The 20,777-nt window shown below is 40.2% G+C and overlaps 2 protein-coding genes across 2 annotated transcripts; both read right to left on the bottom strand.

Moving 5' to 3' along the window:
• Window positions 1-205: 205 nt before the first annotated feature.
• Window positions 206-15,134, bottom strand: cfap65 (cilia and flagella associated protein 65). Its single transcript, XM_058082982.1, has 35 exons — window positions 15,020-15,134; window positions 14,272-14,351; window positions 13,942-14,114; window positions 12,386-12,488; window positions 12,131-12,297; window positions 11,244-11,452; window positions 11,033-11,169; window positions 10,728-10,953; window positions 10,383-10,651; window positions 10,147-10,290; window positions 9,518-9,747; window positions 9,250-9,406; window positions 8,638-8,769; window positions 8,262-8,519; window positions 8,032-8,171; window positions 7,875-7,959; window positions 7,650-7,796; window positions 7,398-7,572; window positions 7,188-7,316; window positions 6,903-7,116; window positions 6,661-6,789; window positions 6,209-6,299; window positions 6,034-6,113; window positions 5,856-5,922; window positions 5,647-5,757; window positions 5,142-5,333; window positions 4,127-4,270; window positions 3,511-3,639; window positions 3,224-3,340; window positions 2,981-3,109; window positions 2,871-2,909; window positions 2,537-2,721; window positions 2,305-2,436; window positions 848-1,204; window positions 206-767 (listed from the first exon to the last, which is right to left on the bottom strand). The coding sequence occupies exons 2-35, from the start codon at window positions 14,347-14,349 to the stop codon at window positions 668-670; spliced, it is 5,175 nt and encodes a 1,724-aa protein (XP_057938965.1). The 5' UTR covers window positions 14,350-14,351; window positions 15,020-15,134; the 3' UTR covers window positions 206-667.
• Window positions 15,135-15,476: 342 nt separating this feature from the next.
• On the bottom strand, window positions 15,477-19,206 carry LOC131136016 (motor neuron and pancreas homeobox protein 1-like). The gene is made up of 3 exons (XM_058082474.1): window positions 18,717-19,206; window positions 17,654-17,814; window positions 15,477-16,891 (listed from the first exon to the last, which is right to left on the bottom strand). Exons 1-3 carry the CDS (start codon window positions 19,168-19,170, stop codon window positions 16,577-16,579), a joined length of 930 nt encoding a protein of 309 aa, XP_057938457.1. The 5' UTR covers window positions 19,171-19,206; the 3' UTR covers window positions 15,477-16,576.
• Between the last annotated feature and the right edge of the window lie 1,571 nt (window positions 19,207-20,777).

The raw sequence follows: 20,777 nt of genomic DNA, 5'->3' as shown, positions 1-20,777 counted from the left end.
CAATTCCTAAAGACACCACCATCATGCACAAGAGGTTGGAGTTCCTGATTCCCTAAGAAATACATTTTAATCTGTCAACGCCATTTCACACTGGACTGTTTTGTGAACATGGGCCAATATGCAGCTGGACTGGCTGACAAACTTGCTGAAGCCTGACGCCTTTCCAACATACTTGGTCGTGGAGAGGAGTCAGAAGAGCAAGCAGTAACAATTAATGAGTGTCCTGTGTTTATTTTTTATAAGTAATAGAACAAAACCACTTGTCTATGTAGCATTAAAGAGTGTGCATACTGGGAGCGGGGTTGCTAAAAGCTTTTTCCCACCACGACTAGTGGCTCTACCTAAGATTTTTAAACACTGGTAGTCCTGAAAAACACATTGTTCTTTTTGGCTGTTCGCGGCTATTTCTTTGGCGAAGTGGGCATCGAACTAGGAATTAAAATAAAAATATTGGAACGGAGAATTGGAATGTTAGTCCTGGTTTCCATTGATGTTCGAGACTCGATGCCCAACTTACCTATATCACAAAGCTTAGGTGCAGTTTTTTTCCTAAAACATATAGCCATATAGCTTCTTCGCATATCTACACGTGTTGGTCTACAAAATCTAATTGGCTCCTGCGTCCTTTCATTTTCCAGGATGTGCCCCTCAGTGGAAAAAAGTTGTGTTAGGCAGATGGTAAGGAGGGTTGGTCATGTTGTGTTTCTTCATTTTGGATTCTCTCTCTGTCTGTCTCATCCTTCTTGACTTTGCCACTGGAGTACCTCCTAGTTGTAAAAAAACCTTCCCATTTACATTTGCTTAAAGCTAAGATGATATAGATTTGTCTGTGTGTGTGTGTCTTCACCTGGCAGAGGTATGTGATGAGTGATCAGTCCGAGAAGGTTCTGTGAAGTTAAATTCTCCTCTGACAGCCTCCGTCATCAGATTCTGGAGGGTGTTGAGCAATATGACATTGCACATGGCAGCAGATACACGTTGAAAGTCTGGTTTCATTTCCAGCCGGGTCTCTAAACATTCTGCACTGATCATACTGTCCGCTTGGCTATGCAATATAGCCGATGAAGCTGCTGTCTCCTCCAATTCGGTTTGAGGTTGGGGTGTTGGCAGAAGGGAGGAAGAGCTTATTCGAGGTTTGTAGGTAAGGGGTTTAGATGCCAAACAAAGCAGAGACTGAGTAAATTCTTCATCATCCAGTATGGTCCTAGGAAAAGCAACAAAGTCATATTTGTTTCAATTATTAGTAATAAAATAAATAACTAAATAATAAAATAAAAATAAATAAAAAACTAAAGCTCCAACTATCATTGCCCTATTATCTTCCTGTTGTAAGCAAATTAGAGACAGGCAGTGATTATTACTGTAGCTGGAATGAATGGACGCTACAACATTCACTTTTATTGCAACTGTTGATCCAAAACCCAAGCCGGCGAAAGACAGCCTTCACCGTCTGCGCTGCCATGGTGGTTGCCGTGGTTGGATTTTTTTTTTTGAGTGCCCATCTAGCTCTACAGGGTGCTTTGGATGGAGTGCATAGAAGTAGTGCACACTATTGCCTAAATGCAGGAGTAGAATCCGGGCTTAAAGGGGAACTGCAGTTTTTTGGAATTTTGCCCATCATTCACAATCCTTGAGTGGAACATGAGCACATCTTTCTTTCCCTTTCACCAGAGGTGAGTGGCATCACACCTTTGATTAGGGATGGTGTGCAAAAGTCATGCTAACATCTAGAAAATGCCTAGTTTCTAGTATTAAAAGTTCCTGATTGGTGGAAAAGTGCCCTCCAAGCTCAATGTGAACACTAAGAACAGCCTTTAACAAGCATTCATTCATTTTCTACCGCTTTTTCCTCACAAGGGTTGCGGGGGGTGCTGGTGCCTATCCCAGCTGTCTTCGGGCGAGAGACGGGGTACACCCTGGACTGGTCGCCAGCCAATCACAGGGCACATATAGACAAACCATTCACACTCACATTCATACCTATGGACAATTTGGAGTCGCCAATTAAGCTAGCATGTTTTTGGAATGTGGGAGGAAACCGGAGTACCCGGAGAAAACCCACGCATGCACAGGGAGAACATGCAAACTCCACACAGAGATGGCCAAGGGTGGAATTGAACCCTGGTCTCCTGGCTGTGAGGTCTGCGCGCTAACCACTAGACTGCCGTGCAGCCTCCCTTTAACAAGCAGAAATGCAAAAAAGATTCTACCTTAACCTTACATTTTGTTTGAGTTTGAATGCATGTGACACAGTAGATGTACTGATAATACTATATTTTGTCTTTCTATCGTCTTTCGTGTTACCAGAGCACAGAGGTGATGATATGTTCCAGGAAGTTTCGCTCAGGACCATGTCTCCGTAATGGATGCTCATCAGTGAGGACTGCATCGCACCACATTGTTTTAGGCCTCAGGGGCTTGCTGAAGAAGAAGCACCTTTAGGGACCAACACAGATGACATGATTATTTCTATTCATGATATGAACAGAAACTATATATGCATGTTTTCCCTCATTTAACAAGCTAAATTATTCACCTGAAATGATTATTGAACTGCTCAGGGAAGTGTGTGAAGTATTCCTGAGACCTATAGGAGCGTGCTGTCACACCCATATGCAGCAGAGTAGGTTGAGGCAGTTCAGGGCGTTTCCAAACTTTTACAGGATCAGACTGCATCCGCTGCTCTGCTCGTGCTAACCTAGAACAAATAGGCGGAAGAGCCTGGAGAGGAAAAACCAGAGTGAATCAGTCCACATGTGTGCAGTTCACTGCAAGAGCTAAAATGTAAATTCCTTTCAATATTTCCCTATATTGCAGAATAATAGCATGAGTGCTTGACTCAACTGACACACAATAATGAAGCCCATCACCTTGTACTTGCACAGCGACAGCCCTCCTGTTTGAGGCACCTATAACAAACAAAAGTAAAAACTATCAAGACTGTCCATCATTTTCACATTTAGAGCATGTCAGGTAAGACCTTATCGGTAAAACCCCTACGGCTTTCTGCAAGGTCTGTGATCGTAAATTCATGTTTTTGCTTCTCTTGTTCTTGCTCCAAACGCTCCAAAGCATCATAATATTGATCCCATGCTGCCTGCTGTGTCAACTGGAGAAAACAATTCAGGAAAGGAGGAAACTGAGGATAGAGTGCTCATCATCAAGATAGACAGATTGTGCTCAACATTGCTTTATTTTGCTCTCGTAGTGTTTGGGGAGATACCTGACAGGTGATATCAAGCCGATAAATAGTAGGGTAGTCAGTTGCCTTGAAGGTCAGAACACATAAGATGCTCTCTCCTGGACATAGAAGTCCTTGTTCAGGGTAGATATGTACAACCTTAAACAAAGCACATGTGAAGCACAAGTTAAAACCTATGTGTGTGTTATAAAATCAATACAAATAATAATAACAACCATTGCTATGCGTGTAGTTTGATCAAACATGGTCCACGTCTTTAGAATACAAACGCTGACATGGGCTTTTTCCTATACCTGTCAGATGCTCACCTGTGTCAAGTTCCACTTATAGATGATTTCTTTCAGGGACACGTTGGTAAGGAAGATGACTCTTGAAGACTCTGAGCCCACTGGGATGTCGCCGATGGAAACACTGTCCTGAGACAGAAATGCTGCACCCTGCAAATGTACACATGCTTTAGAGCTTGGTGGGGAGAAAATCTAAACTCCTGTTTTCATGTTGAAACAGTCGTTTCCAAGAGTGACTGCCATCATGCATGCACCAGCCCCATGTGCATTATAAACTCACATCTATACAACTTTAGGTACAGCAGCTCAACTTGATACAATAAAAAAAAAACATATAAAGAATATGACGATTCAGGTCGTGTCTCCCCATCAAGCAACCACAATGCAACCAAAAGACCCACAGCTGAGCAGCTTCTTACAAAGGGGTACCACAAGGCATGCTAGAAGCCAAAATTCCCAGCATGCACTGCAGCAATTGTTTTAGAAAAAGTTAACAATGTAGTAGTTGATGTCAAGTAGGGGGCAACAAACTGTGGTACAATAGACCTTTCATTGATTGTGCATGTGGATAATGTACATATGTCGTGGCTTGTAACTGTATTATTGAGTGCACTTCATGGCAGTTTCTCTTTCTCACCAGTCCTGGTAGTGGCATCCTCCGGACACAGGGTAGTGATGATTGGGTATCACTGCTTGTGAACACACTTTGAGGACTTAAGCCAGAACCATCAAACCTTATTAGTGTAGTGTCCCCATCTTGGATGTGAATAGGAATATCCACCTGGTGATACACAATAGAATACATACAATAGAATAAATACAATACCTCCAGTCACAGAAATGGAAGAATGCTTTTAAGGTTATTTTGCTATGTTCTCTATATTTTATATATACAGCAGAGGTGTCCAAATCATATGATTTTAGTTTCGTAAAAAATACAACTATTTTCTCTTAATAATTAAACTTTATTCTCCTAAAATGACAGCTGTTTTTTTTAAATTGTCACATATTTTCAACTCCCATTCTGTAAAATTTCATGACATAATTTTGGCTTTGTTCCCATATTTTCACATTATTCTTGTAGCATTGTAACTTTTTCGGCATCCTACTTTTTCAAAAATTACAAATTTATTCATTATTGTTTCTCATGAATAACATCTTATTTACTTAATATTTCAACTTTAAGATACTAAAATGTACTATATGTTTCCTCATATTAGAAAGACATTATTCTCTTCAAATTACAAAATTTTTCTTGAATATTTTGACTTTCATTCATTTATTTTCTACCGCTTATCCTCACGAGGGTCGCGGGGGTGCTGGAGCCTATCCCAGCTGTCTTCCACACAGAGATGGCTGAGGGTGGAATTGAACTCGGGTCTCCTAGCTGTGAGGCCTGTGCACTAACCACTCGGCTGCCGTGCATCCATATTTTGACGTGAAGATGTACTGCTATTAAAAAAAAAAACAATAAAACAATTTTAAAAAATAAACAATAAAACAATTTAAAAATAGCCGTGGGCCCTGATCCACACTTTGGACACCCCTGTTTTAAAGATATATTTTTAATGACAATAAATAATGAACCAAACTAGGTGAGTGGGGACAGTAGTAACTAAAAAGTAGAGTAATATTTAGATTGACTTGCATACACTGTGCATTTTGGCCTCCAATGGAGAGAAAATAAATTCCAGTGATGCCATCTTCCCAGGTTGAATGTCTCCCACTGGGTTGAGGCAGCACAACAGTGGATGATTAAAACTGTTCTCTTGTAGCTGCGACAACACAAGCTCATCCACTTCATAATGGACAGGAATATCACCACCGTTGTAAAGGTCATACGTCTGCAGAATAAAACAAATAAGATACGTCAAAAAAGTCTTCAAGTGTTATAAGATGTGTTATAAGATGTGAGAGTGAAAGGAGCGAATTTATTCTGAAAGGTGTTGGTAAACACTTTCTGCTCTTGGAAAAATGGCGTCAAAGTGCTGTTTGGTACCATTTGCATGTTTGAAAAAGCAAACAAAGCTGCATTTAAGTCTCCAATTCACAGTTTATGGATATGTGAGAAATATGGAGAACACTGTGAAAACCCATGCAAGCATGGGGAGAACATTCAAACTAGAGCCTAGTTCTACAGCCATTTGAAAGGCCCACCTGCACTGGAGATGTTAAATCCCCAATCATGACTGGAGTGAAAACATGATGCCTGGATAGAAAGTACAGATACGGCCTCTCTTGATCCACTGTCACCCCTTGGAAGTGCAACTGTCCATGCCAAAGGTACAAATGAATTGCAATGAGTTCCCCAAACGTAGCATTTCTCTATGTTTATGAATTGTGTGCCATTTTGCATTGTAACTCACCAAGATCTCTCTGCCGTGTGAAATTTTTAATATGATTGGTAACTGATGTGTTCCAACCATGATGTGACTGTGAAAGGCATGGTACAGTATACATTATTTTAAGATGAAGTCACATATCAGCCATTGTGTTAAAAAAAACAAACAAACATAAAAAACACCACTGGCCATAATATCTGACCTATAACTGAACTGTACTGCCCTCTGCTGGCCTGAAAGTAACGTCCCTGTACGGGGAGAAATGTTGAAAAGTTCTGCAACCTGTGAATATGACAGAAATATGTATGTTTCAAGGTTAAATGAAGGAAAAGTAATTCATATATTTAAAAAATAACTCAAATGAATTCATGCCAGACCTTCATCTGGTGAAGCTCATCGTGACATAACTCTTCTGCCTGGGTCCAATGCCTAAAGTCTACCTGTTGGTCCTCTGGAAACAAGAATGTCCTGATTTGAAGAAAGAAATGTATACTAAAGTGGTAGAAATTGACTTGGACAGGTTTGACTGTAGTGTGCACCACAGCAAAGGAATACATGTCACTGTATAAATGCAACCCATTTCTTAACACATGAATATATGTTACATTACAAATTTATTACATAAAAACTGTATATTGTTGTAGGCCAGGGGTGGGCAATTATTTGGACTCACAGGCCACGTTGTGTTTAAAAACTTGGCTTGGTCTGTTAAGGGAGACCACCTCAAAAAACTTGAGAGGTCATAACTAAACAAGGCTTGGTATTGTGGTTGAAGTTTGTAGGTGTACTGTACATTGTATTGTGTATGTATATTGTGCATGTCACTCACCAATCTACAGGGATGCAGCCAGGATTGTAAAACACCAACACAAAAGTAGAAGCTTCTGAGTTCAGGGGAGCCGAACTGAAGTTAAAATCCAACATGGCTTTGATTAAGATGGTGGGGTATGTACGCATACTACAGAGAGACAGAGAAGACAGGTTCTTTGTATAGAAACCACACTAGGATAATGCAAAAGTGTTTTCCAATTATAAGCAATCAGCAATTGCTTTTAGGACCACGGTCCTTACCTATGCTTTACTGGGGTTCTGTAAGTGTGCTCCACAGGGGAGGGGATGGAGAGTAGCTGCTCATTGAGGCTATCCACTGAGAAGAGCTTCCAAACATATGGCTTGTTGAGCCAAGCTCCAAAGCCACCACTGCATGCATCCGTCACCTGTAGTTTGGGGAACACACCCTTAGCACGTATTTCACACACTGGCATGGGTGAGGACAATGGCACACCTGTGGGAAGTAGAGGGACAGTAAATGTGCTGAAAACAAATGTATAACATTTGTTTGTTTTATGTATATACCACTGCGGTTTAGTGTGAGGTAGCTGATGGTCCACTGGTACAGGGCTTGTCTATCCGGCCTAAATGTGGCTCGGAGCATCAATGTGGAGTGTGACGCCATGTTTCCGCTTTGGCGGTCAAGCTGCAGAGCTGTCCCAAATCAACCGGCACATAATAAGTTTAATGTTCCAACTCTACTTAATGTATATAAATACATGCACTCATGTATACCTGTCTGTGTACATGTCTCAGGTTGAGGGTCCTGATGAGTTTGCACATCTTGTTTTGTCTGCTCAACAAAAAGAATGAAGGAGACTGAGCAGGTACTGTTGTTCACAAGAGGAACATCAATTGACTGAGAACATCCAACCAGGGTATCCTCCATATGAACAACTTCTCTAACTGCCTGAGGAGGAAACACACATAATTGTGAATTAACATGTGCTCAAAACCTGAATAGGCCTTTTCATTTTGCAAATGCACCTGTATAAAGCCTTTGGAGCCTGTTCCTACAACTTTGAGGGGAAGAATTGACTTTTCATACTCAAGGCTGTTGACTGGCCACACCGCGACAGTAGGTTCCAGTGTGTATGTTTTCTCTTCCATTGGCCTGAAAGACCATCTCTGCAACTGTCACGTCAAACATTTGTAAATAAAATCCAACAGCATTAAGAACAACTTCATAGGTAGCGATATGCTAAAACTCACCAAGCTCTCATTAGGCTGGAGTTTACCAGCATTTGGTTGAACAGAGAGAACACTGTGGTCTGACCCTGGAATGCTCCACTGGAAGCTTTGACATTAAAAAAATAAGATAAAACCAGTTCTAGTGTGACGTGAATGACCAAGGCACTGACAAACGTACCATAGAGGCAAGCGACAGATGTTCCTGATGAAATGGGTCCGTTCAGCGTGTGAGCCCACAGCTATATCTTGGAAATACAAATGACCGCCACTTTCCAGGGACACACTAACCTTTTCCACCATACTGAACACTGTTATCTCCTAAATAGCGCAAAGAAAATGATGCAAAAATGCCACAGAAGCATTGACTTTTGTGGGTGAATATTTACAGTAATTATTTGTGTGGTCTACCTTTTTGTGTTTGGCTACATTTAACTGGAGTTGCAATTTAAGTCCCTCTATAGGAGTGTCTTCTTTGGGAGTTGTTATGACTGTGAAGATTTGATGATTCCCAGGTTGGACTAAGCCGCATCTTGGCACGAGTAACACAGATGCATTCAAGGCGGTGTCTGAGCTGTAGTTTGTGTTTCGACAGAAAGTCAGTGGCTGATCTCCGTTATTGCGGAGAAGCACCGTTTGATGGGATCGAACACTTTGGCCTGCAAATATCTATAACAAATGAAAAGCAAAAATGTTCAAGAAGAGTTAATCCTCCAAAAATGCCAACAACTTGTATTGCAATATATATATGAACCACATTTGCTGTGTTTTTTTTCATCACACTCACCACTTTATTTGGTTCAAGAGAGCAACATGGGGGAAAGTGCTCTTTGCCATATTCAAAGGATTCGCCAATCACACTGACAATGACACACCAGGGTAAACATATCTGTTTCTCTTCTTCGTCAGACCCCTGCTGCTGCAAACACACACAAATAGGGAAATGGGACATCATACATTGTCAACAAAAAAGAGGAGACAATAGACAGAACCCCACACAATTTCAGCAACAAATTGAAAAAAAGCAACTCTTAAGGATGGAAATTTGGATATCATGAACTTGAGAGTAGTCTGTGTACAGCTTACAGAGCAGTATAGATCTACTATGCACTGAATTTCTTTCTCTTTCGGCTTCTCCCATCAGGGGTCGCCACAGCAAATCAAACACAATGAAAATATTCCATTTACCCTGGATTCTATGTTGCGAAAATTCATTCATCAAAAGTTGAGGGATTTACTCACTTTTAAGTGATACTGTAGGTATCCACAATATTAAAAGTACATATTTTATTGAGAGTAAAACTGGTTTATTACTGCCATATTGTAAGCAGAATAGTGTGTTTCACATGTTACTCTGAATGTTATAAGCATCAACAAATTGCAAAAAATAAATTCTTACTACTTTCACAGCCATGCACTCAAGTTGAGCTCCATGTAGTGTATTTAGCTCTTTGGGATTGTATGACACTCTGAATGAGGTGGACTTTAGTGGGGACAGGTCACATGTTATCGGAGAGACAGAGAACGGAGAGTCTTGGGCAATGGTCCACACCAGACTGTAACAAAAGCAAAGAAGCAAAAAAAAAACATTATGTGGGTAAATGTTAGGCGTTAGTGATTATGGTTAGGGCTATCTATTATCACTAATAAGAAGTAGGCAACTTTACGTGATTTTCACAGATGTGTAATTGGTGATGGCCACAGCCTGAGACGGAGTGGCCGTGGAAGACAAGCTGGAGGAACTGTGATGAAACAGCAGCTCATTGGGCACCACAGATACATGTGTGGAGGATGAAGATGCATGACTTTGAAGTGAATCCACCTCCACCGAGGAACGCTTTTCATTGTCCCTGGGAGTGCTTGACATCCCACTTGAACCGTCTGGCTGTCGGCTTGACTGCAAAAGAATACCAAAGAGGAAATACTCGAATGAAAAAACAATGTACAGGCAATTAATTGTTGTGCTCATGCAAACAAGCAAAAATGTTACTACCAGGTCTGCACATAGAACTTATATTGTCTGATATGCTTGTTGGATGAGCCAAATTATTTCACTGGTTGCTGATGGTGGTTCACACGACTGACTTTCAAACAATGATTCCCGTTCATTTACTGTAGATGTTATTATGAATTGTTGAATCTATGTGCTCTGTGATTGACATCAACTAACCCAAATCCTTAAATTAGTTTTTTGGGGGAAAATATACTTAAATATGTAATACACAGAGGGGGGTTTGTGCTCCTCATCGTCCTGTATTTTGTTTTGGGCTGGTAACTGAGAAGTACCACACTTTACCTCATCCAAGTATGTGCTGTAGCTTGGCATCGAGGCACTAATCATGTCTGACTTTTTACTGTCTGACAAATGTTCTGGTGTCAGTACATTTGGTTCCTGGGCATCCGAGTGACAGGTACCAATCAGGTCAAGGAACAAAGGCTCCTACAAAAGACAAGTAGATATGGTTTATATCAGATGATTGAACCGATATGTTTGTGTTGGTATCAAAATGTATCTGCTTTTTTGCTGCTTACCCACTGATGTATCAAACAAGGTACACATCTGTGACATGCAATAGGCATGGTAGGGAGGTAGTTTATGGTCAGCGTTACACTGCTCTGTTGTAGTATAGTGCCACACTGTGGTTGGATGCTGAACACGCTGTGTCCAGCACAGTCAAGGTCCCACTGGTAGGTTGCCTCAGCACATGAATAATTAACCATTTCAATTGTCTTTGAGGCTGTAACTCCTTCTTTAACACAGCCAAAGTCAACCACAAATGAAGACAATGACACCTTGGGACCTAAAATGTTCACAGTGATGTATTTATATGATGCCAAAAGATGATGTAATTTTTTTTTTTACTTGTAGAGTCCTACCTTCACAGCTTCCAGTGAGCTTAAGTGCTGTTTGGTTGAGTGCTCCTTTGCATTCTATTGTCAAATACTCTACAGAAACAGCATCAGCAACCACAGGTGCAAAGGTGACTTGTGCTGACACAGTTTCACCTGGGCCAACGTTACCGCTGCTGATATCACAGGTGAACTCAGACCCCAACAGGGGCACGCCTCCAGAAATACGTGTAAGAGAGAAAAATGCAGTCACCTAGAAGACAGCGGGCACAGACAAGATTGAGCGGCCATGAGAGTGTGAGTGTGAGTGCATATGCCAGGGTGCTACTCACATGTGAGGAATTGTAGATGCCAAAAGACTTTTGTGCACTTTTGCCGATTGGTACAGAACCAAAGTTAATCACTGAATCACCAGGATCTTTTTCACCCTTGGAAGATGAGCTTCTCAGATGAAGACATGGGTACTTGGCTTTCAAGAAAAGCAGACAGAAGCTGAGAACTCAGTGATTCTATGATTAAAAGTCCTTATTTGTGTGACTGTACCAGCTCCCTGAAGAAGTGCTGTGCAGCAGCTGTTGGTTTCGCCTCCTTCCTCTCCAAAGCTACAATAGGCGTGTTTATGAAACAACATGGCTGCCTGTGGTTTGAACAGGACAGTGATTTCAAGCACATGGCTGGGCTTCAGCACACCTTCAGCTGGATTCACTTGGAACGGCTCTGGGCAGTCCCATTTGAAGTATGTGTGGAGTTTGCTGTGTGAGAAATCATGGAGTGGACAATTTCTACAATGCAAAGTACATGTCAAAACACACATTCTGAGAAAAAAAAATTCAATATCTTAACATTATTTTTTAGATTTGACAATCTCTGTTTCCCATACATTTATATATTTGTAGTAAATAAATTTGGACTGCTAAAGATAAATTTGGCACTACCTTATAATATATATATTATATATACAGTATGTATAAAATATATAGATTTTGTATTATGTCACTGTCTGTGTAGCTTGTCATTACAACATCATACAGTAGATGGCATTGCAACTCTGCTTCTTTTGCACACCACATACCCACATTATAACTTATCTGAATATATTATAACTACATATGAATGTAGTGGGATATCAGATGGGACAATGATGTGTATATTATCTTTAAGATCAGCGCACACTTATATGGAGAGCAAGAAACATCATGAATGTGTTTTTATGGTATAAAAGTGCATGCAAGCACATCTACCGATGCACAAAATTAAACCAACACCCAAAAGTCAATAACTTTGTTTTCTGTTAAACAAGGTTTAAAAGCATGGGATAATAACCGAGTCAGAACGTTTGAAAATGTTCACTCTGGCCACAACTCAACATCACCACAGATAGATTACTGGCCATTGGGAAACACTGAACGCTATCCAACACTTTCATGTACCTCAGATTTTGTAGCTGGAAGGTAGTAGAAGCAGACTGATGAACAGCACAGAGTGGAAGGAGCACGGTGTTTGGCACTTCCAAGGCAGGATAGGGAATAATTGCCCGAAGGAATACTTGGAAGCTGCCACTTTTGCCGTGGAACTCAATGCTGTCATCATACGCACACTGTCCAATACACAAGACATTGCACACAGACCACATCAAACATGAGCATGGATACATCATTATACACTAATGTATCATGACATATTACCTTCTCAGATGGTCTAAATGTGACCGGTATGGACAAAGTAGTTCCTGGGCTGACGGCAATGATCCGAGAAACTGAGATGGTGAAGAATTTGGACACTGGAGGTCTGAGAGGGCGCAAAGAAATTTGTGTGGAAATGTTGCTTGCACTATAGAAACAAGCACATTAATATTTTGTTTGCTCTGGAACGTATTATACTTTTTCCACATTTTTTGACCTATTAATGTTGTTAGAATGTTGTATTCTCATGTTAAACGATGCCGAAGTTTCAAATAAGGAAGTTTGCGCCTTCGGAGGTGAGTCATGAAAGAAGTTTGGGCTGGCTCTGAACGCTGGGTTTCAGAGAGTTTTTTCAAACACCAGCTCACTGTGAAGTGGTGACTTCCCGGGCTCCATCCAGCTTGTGACTTCTTTCTATGGGCGTCTCCTTTGATAGCAATGATGAATGTGTCTTTATGTGTAACATACTTATTTTTTTAAAGTTCACTTGTGTGGATGGATTTTTTTTGTACAATGGAGTAGGGGGAATGTGACGACCTCGGTTGTTTTGGCGTAGCCTCTTCGTCATTCTTTCAATGTCCTTGCAAATGCTATGGTATTTTATACAAACACAAAAACATCAAAATCTGTGAGATATGCCTGGAAGAGTTTGCCGCTGTAGATGAGACAGTTAACGTTTTTCCCAGCATGCTTTGATGTAGTTAAAACAATCACCTTTGACTCTTTAATGTGTTATTTTGTAAAGACAGGGTGTAATAGTTAAGGTGCTGCCATTTTTAGTCGTGTAGAGCTAAATTATTAAGACTTATGGTCTGAATTTTCCACCCTATTTAAAAATGGATGCAAATGTACATATAATATTGTTTTCACTTTCAAAAGTATAATGCCAGAAGAATCGTTTATATCTGCTTACTGTATTTTCTGGACCATAAGTCACTCTGGAGTATAAGTCGCACAAGGCCAAAAATGCATAATTAGGTAGAAAAAAAACATACATAAGTCGCACTAGAGTATAAGTCGCATTTTTTGCGGGTAATTTATTTTACAAACTACTTGATTAAAACAGACATTACATCCTCTTGGAAGGCAAGTTCAAACAATAAAAGAATAGAGAACAGGCTGAATAGGTGTAAGATATGCTCACACAGTGGTTATTCAGTTAGTGTTTATGTAACATAAACACTTTTTTCATTTATAAGTCGCTCTGGAGTATAAGTCGCAGGAACAGCCAACCTATGAAAAAAAGTGTGACTTATAAAATACGGTAATTACGCAGATCGCTGTAGGCACTTTGTTTGATATCGACGAGGCAGGCCAACTGCACTCAAACAGATTTGACCCCCGGAGCCGGAGTTTGACACATGCGTAATGGGGGGAAAAGGGAGTCTGCAGTGTGTGCGTGTGTGTTCGTGCTAATTTCCATACAATAAATGTGTAGCTCCTGATTGCTTATATGGTGTGATATTGTTCCCCCTAATAATAACTATTCCAAGCAGGTGTAGACGTATCCATTTACCTTAATCTATCTGGGTGTGGACATTCGTCCGAGCTCAACTCACCTCAACTGAAGTTTCTGGATCTTGAGGCCAATATTCTTTAACACTAGTGACTTGGTGAATTCTCTACCAACACCCCAGTCCTCCCAGACCAGCTCAGTCTTTGTTTCCAGTCCCAGAAAGCTACTTCTTTGGCCGGATGCATGCCGCTGGTGCCTGTTTTCATTCCGTGGATGCTGCCAAGCAAAGAAAAAGATCCATCCATCCACTTTCTATACCACGCGCCCTCATTAAGATCACAAGTGAACTGTAGCCCATCTCAGCCCATTTGTTTATATCAAGACAGGGTTAAACACATTGAAGTCATTGGAGGAATATTTAAAAGAGGCTTACTTTACTGTTCACAATGATGGAGGACTTCCATTGTGCATCTGATCCAACTGGCTTTGGATCTCTAGACTCAGCTAACATTGCTAGAGAAAGAAAGACCATGCATTGTTATTACCGTGACAATGTTAAAGCCAAAATGATGAACCCTAATATTATCTTTCTGTAGTTGTGAAAGATAATTTGTAGAGTTGAGAGAGAAAAACAAAAATCTCATTTAGATGCATTGCTTGTTTGATGTCAACCATCAAGTGGTGCTAGGTGCCAGGTGCTAGGTATCATAATTACGTAGATTATTGTATTTTTTTTTTTTTTACACATGCCTCACGAGCGTTTGGTGAGGTCATATCAAAATGATGACAAGAGTGTGATGCAAAAAGAGTTGGAGGCACATATTCCACATTTCACCGTAGTTCGCACTGGACACAAAACAGTGTCGTAACTAGAGTTCCGGGATTGTGACGTCACTGCGTCCGTGGAAGGAATATGATCATTTTGCTCATGTGATTAAAGTAATCGAATTAAGTTATCGTACAGCATATCATACAAATCACACTACAGTATTGACAAAGGATAGCGTGTTAAAAGCTACAAAGTCGCCGTCCTAAGCCGATGATACAGTACTGCTTTCAATTAGCCCCCATGACAAGGCTTTGCACTGTATGCTCCAATTTTAGCTTAATATTAGTATTAGTATTTAGAATAATTCGGAACGCTGTATGAATACATGGCAACTAGACAACCACACGCTCACCTGTTAAAAAATATGACCACTATGCGATAAAAATGCTTGTATCATGTGTTGGTAAAAACGGGAACAAACATGTTGCGGAATTTGTAGTCCACAGCGATTCCTTGACAACGTGTTTTGTGTTGCCATGGTGACTACGGAAGCCCAGCGTGAACGTTCGTAAATGAGCAGATAAGCGAAAGGTATAAGTACACACAGAAGACGCGGTGAAGACAGTACATGTCAATAAAAAAAAGTCTGAATTGTTTATCGCATACCACATGATCTTCAGTTTTATTTGTTCAACAATTCTCTGAAAAAATAAAATAAAATGACATTTGTAAGGTGAAATATATTATATATAACTCTTGGGTATTTTTTGACAGAAAGAAGAACATTTTGAAATACAGGGAAAAAGAGCATAGCATCGGAATTGAGAATGGGATATGACAATTGACAAACATGTTCAGTGTGACCATATTTATTAGTTCTATGTATGTACAGTAAGTATAAATGTTTTTATATTTTGGTACAATGTATAATTAAAGCATCAAAATCAAAAGAGGAATCAACGATAACCATAATGATAAAAATGTCTGCGGTGCTGTTACAATACATCCAGCTTGTGGATGCATGTGGATGTCCCGGATGTCTACTGTAATCATTACAAGTCATTTAACCATGAAGGGGAACTATACTTTTTGGAGAATTTGCCCATCATTTACAATCATTATGTGAAACATGAACACATATTTTTTTCTTTTTCTGTGAAACGAGTCAATATGAGCGAGCGAACAATGTGTGTTATTGGGACACACCTATTTAGACTATGAAGCCCTCTAAAAACGTTGCATTTTTTGATATACATGCTGTGATGATGCATTGCCATATTTTGATTTAAAACACTACCAAAATCTCTTCTGGGCGCATTGATATACAGTATATATTTATGCTAGTTCCGTCAACAACAGCAGCATAGATACAGCAACTACAGTTACGATGTCCTCATTTAAAAAATACTGATGGTAAACAAGCATCTTGTTGAGTCTTTGTAACAAAATGGAGAGCCAGGTATCCCCTCTTTCATCTGTGAATGACGCTGAGATGAGTGGTTAGCTAGTCCACTAGATTTCACGTTAGCTTCTACAATAATAATATTGCTGTAGCTTGGTTAATTTACAAGTCAGTTATGTAAATGTATATAAACACTGTTGGCGATAGCTTCAAAATAGGTATTTTCCATGATGTTCATTGTTAGCTAGCTCATATTAAATCGTTATCACACGCTACAATGCACATCAAAGGGAAACATACCTGTTCATGTTTCACACAAGGATTGTGAATGATGATGAATGAATGATGAAATTCCCCAAAAAGTGCATTTCTCCTTTAAAAGTAGCGGTATCAAATCCAGCATCATGACCATGTCCCATTAAATTCCCCCAGGCCTATAATGTGCAAGAAAACCAGTTTTACCAGTTTGGGTGCTCAGCAATGTGGTTGTAATAAATAATATGTTTGTGCACTCTGTTCCATTGTGCATGGTCCTGTCAACAGTTATATGAAGACAAACAAAAACATTTATAACGAACGAAAAACCCCACTTCTTCTTGAACTTCCCTCCTCCAACTCCTCTTCTAAATAACAGCTGTAGTTCCCATCGCCTGCATGCCTCAGAAGGGAGCCTTTAGAACTTGGCATCACACTTGTCTCCTCATCGTCATCATCTTCCTCTTGCTCATATTCATCCTCCAAGCTGGAGCTATGAGAGTCAACCTGAAGTTTGACACTGTCAGCTTTTTCACTGTCGGTCAGTGGGGATGATGGGTTTGCTTGCTCCTTGGATTTACGACTTCTCTTCCACTTCATTCGTCTGTTCTGGAACCAGATCTTAACCTGGTGTAAAATAATACATCAGGAGATGTTGAATCAATAGGAAATGCATACAATATGACACTTGTGATGAAATAACACTCGAGTTAGTAACAAATAGATATAATACACTCATAATACTCCCATATGTGATGAGCTCATGGGAGGGCATGCTAGCTCTTCGGGTGCAGGCCCGGCCACCAGATGCTTGCCATTGTACCCCACATCCAGGCCTGACGCGTCCGAGGAGGGAAATATGAATATAAAAATACAAAAATCTGGGTGGCTGCACGGCGGTTGAGTAGTTAGCGTGCAGGCCACACAGCCAGGAGACCAGAGTTCGATTCCACCCTCGGCCATCTCTTGTGAAGTTTGCTTGTTCTCCTCGTGCATGGGTTTTCTCGGTTTCCTCCCACATTCCAAAAACATGTTGGGTTAATTAGTAACTGTCCATAGGTATGAATGTGAGTGTGAATGGTTGTTTGTCTATATGTGCCCTGTGATTGGCCTGTACACGGAGAGTGTACACGGCCTCCCGCCCGAAGACAGCTAAAATTAATGAAAAATCTGGGTCCAACGTTATTTCTCTTCATTAGGGTCTGATGAGCCCCTCTTTGTCCGGTCCCTCCCATAGGACCTGTTTGCCATGAGTGATCCTAGCCTCCAACAACGTAGCTTTGAGGATCATTGGGACACTTAAACTCCACCACGATAAGGTGGTGGCTCACGAAGGAGTGCATGGCCTCTAAATCTACAAATCATAATATAAAACAGCACCGATCGTACCTGAGTCTCTGTCAGCATAAGTGAAGTCGCCACCTCAAAGCGCTTGGGTCTGGACAGGTACTTGTTGAGCTTAAATTGGTTTTCAAGTTCCAGAAGCTGCTGGCTGGTGAAAGCGGTTCTAGGCTTCCGACACTTCCCCAACAAACCTGTTTGGGCTTGAGCTGAGAGAAATAGGACATATATTATTGTTGTTGTAATAATTGTTAGTGTAATTAGTGTTATAGTTTGCATTATTATTTTATAACTCATTTTACTTTAATGGCAGAATTATAAGTCGACTCTAAATAATAAATGATTGCAGCTTCTGGATGTTCTGCATAGGAAAAAGGATATCTCTCTTTTTAAAATATACCTTTGGAACACAAAGGACTTTAAGGATTTCTGTCTCATTGTTTAGAGGTGACAGGCCTACATTTCTCTGTCTGATTACTTATGTGTGAGGATATTGCTTTGAAGGAGCAATAAAATACCACAGAGGTCCATTATCTTAATGAAAACACTGCAAACGTTAGCCAATGAAGTTGTAGGGTCTATTTCAGGTGTTATCTTTACCGTAAATTTTGCATCTTTTTTTTACGACTTAAATCATCATTAACACTGCTGTGTCACAAAGCCCCTTTTGTTGGGAGTGCCTTTAAACAAATACAAGCTAATTTTGCCGTGCTATGTGACTCTACACAAAAATAGAGTAAATTTCATCTTCCAAAATCACATTTATTTCAAATTAATTTGCAAAAAATGCACGAATGCAAGCTATATAAAGTCATGGGAGTCACACTTGAGTCAATGTATCAGCGACTGCCACTATGTCAGAATAAAATGTAATTTTTAGGCTGAAATATTTAATATTATTGTATAAATGAATATAAACAAGCTAAGGGGTAGGCTAGAGAAAATACAGTAGATGGATAAATCACATGATATTTTATTAAAGTAAACTTAAAGTAAGTTACTGAATACAAATCAGTATTTCCATTTAAAAATTAATTTTAAGCAACAATGCATCAATATAAGCATCATTTTAATGTATTTGTGTTAAGTTTGTACATGTGGAACTGCTCACCTCCATACTCTCCAACTCTTGGGAACATCATCCCGGCTCTGATCCAGGGATCCAGTGGGTGCACCCCGGCCATGCTACCCCCTTTCAGATACCCTTGGTACGGATGTACCAGCTGTGAGAAGCCAGGGTACATGAAGGCCGGTGGCTGGGCTCCAATGGTCGCCAGGGGGTACATGGACCTCGGGTGCACTCCCAGGAATCCCCTGGCGTGCATTGTAGCAAGTCCTGTCTGCGACAAGTTGTAGAGGGAGGCATTGCATGTCATTCCTGGCTGGACTTGGGTACCATTACTGCGCTGAGGTAAGGATGTGTCGGAGCGTGGGCTGTCGGTGGGACTGCCCATGTTGGTCACCTCAGGGGAGGCACTATTGCTGTCCGGTCTCCGCACCCCATCTTCAGCTTGCAGTAGCGCCTCAATGCGGAAGTTTTTGGACTTCTCCACGTAAGAGGCCATTCTGTCCAATCAGCCTCTCTCTTATCTTATTTAAAAGTGAAAGATAAGTGTTCCTTAAATCCCAAAGACAGCTTTTTTGTTCTGAGTTGATGACTCCTGTGAGAAGATGTGTGCTCTCTGAGGGGGCCACTCAAGGATCACCCATTTCATCAGTGAGCTGAATAGAAGTCCCAACTCTGAAGTGTGCTCCATTGTGATTGGCCAGAGTCTTGCAGCAGGAGGCTATGCCATCTCTCTCAATGGCCCTTCATGAGCGGATAAACCATGAGTTTATGTTTAGCTCTGAATTTAAATTACAGTAAATGCTTTGGGAAAAATGTTTCTTAAATGTTTGTTTGTTTTTTTGGAGCCAGTTTATTATCTTGTGGTTGTTTTGATCTTCTTTTCATCATATAAAGAGTGACTTTCTCACATGCTGTCTTGCAAACTGTTCATACATAACACACGTACAGTATGCAATCATAAATATATTACCATAATTATAGTAGATGAGATGAGGGGAAATCCATCATTTTACAACTAACTCTTCATTATGTCTTACAGCCTGCTATTGCTGAAAGGAGACCAACAAGCACGCTATCACTCATACCACACATGGAGAAGATAAAAAGTCATAAATGACTCATTAACTCTAGCTGTGTACCAACAAGGTGTGAACAGGCGGCACCAAACCTCGCTTCGCAATCAAGATAGGATTAAAAATGTAAGTGCACAACACACAACTGCTCTTTTATAATGGCAGCAACAGTGATGTTATATTACAACCCCATAAATCTGCACCCATATTTATAGGGGACATCAATCTGTCAGTTTGCTGCATTTAATCCTGCAAAGGACTCAAAAGGACGTGGATTGTAACACAACTGAATAATAATTGTCTTTTTCACCCCAGACTCCCCCTACAATCGTGAAGGGTAATGTACCTTAATACACAAATACACATACACTGGTAAGCTGAAGGTGACAAGGTAAAGCTACAGTATGGTACTTAAAATTAACAAAAAAACAAAAAAAACAACTAGCCCAAAACAATCATATTCTGAGTGCACCTGAACGCCTCACAGTGACCGCAGCAGGAAGGATATCAACAAATAAATACGTTTGAATGATTATTTTGTGCATTAAAAATGTTTCATCTTGAAGATTTCATTTACTGGAAAGATTCCAGTCAGATAATGGACACCTTATACTCAACAAGCAGGATCAACACTAGCAAACTGCTGTTAGTGTTGCTCCAGCTTTTTCTAAAATGGTGCATTCAGGTGCATCACATAACTTCTTTGGACACAAGTTGGGGATGCTTGTACATCACAGAAAACACACCTACACATGCAATGCAGCCCAAAGTAGGTGATATTTACAAAACTAACAATTTGTTGCTTATACAACAATAAGACAATGTTACAAAATGTTCTACTTATGACGGACATCAATGTTAAACACGTCAAGCTTTATCTTATTGTCACCATGCTAAATACACATTTTCACCTAGAATTACTATAAAATGAATGAACTATTGAATTATGTTCAATAGTTCAAGTTAATTAACATAATACGATTTATGTTTTTTTTTATGTGTATGAGTAGGGGGTACATGGCTTCAGGTC

The sequence above is a fragment of the Doryrhamphus excisus genome, chromosome 9 (assembly GCF_030265055.1).
Source record: "Doryrhamphus excisus isolate RoL2022-K1 chromosome 9, RoL_Dexc_1.0, whole genome shotgun sequence".
Taxonomy (NCBI): Eukaryota; Metazoa; Chordata; class Actinopteri; order Syngnathiformes; family Syngnathidae; genus Doryrhamphus; species Doryrhamphus excisus.
Note: the sequence above shows the minus strand (reverse complement) of the source record. Positions and strands in the feature narration are given on the sequence as shown.

Excerpts from the sequence above, each read along its gene's own strand:
- cfap65 (XM_058082982.1), bottom strand. The coding sequence starts at position 14,349 with ATGTTAGCTGAGTCTAGAGATCCAAAGCCAGTTGGATCAGATGCACAA. Across the intron at positions 4,271-5,141 it reads TGGAGGCCAAAATGCACAGT|GTGGATATTCCTATTCACAT; the intron begins GTATGCAAGTCA and ends GTGTATCACCAG. Across the intron at positions 768-847 it reads TCATCACATACCTCTGCCAG|GAGGTACTCCAGTGGCAAAG; the intron begins GTGAAGACACAC and ends TTTTACAACTAG.
- LOC131136016 (XM_058082474.1), bottom strand. The coding sequence starts at position 19,170 with ATGGCCTCTTACGTGGAGAAGTCCAAAAACTTCCGCATTGAGGCGCTA. Across the intron at positions 17,815-18,716 it reads AAGAGTTGGAGAGTATGGAG|CTCAAGCCCAAACAGGTTTG; the intron begins GTGAGCAGTTCC and ends TATTTCTCTCAG. Across the intron at positions 16,892-17,653 it reads TTATGCTGACAGAGACTCAG|GTTAAGATCTGGTTCCAGAA; the intron begins GTACGATCGGTG and ends ATTTTACACCAG.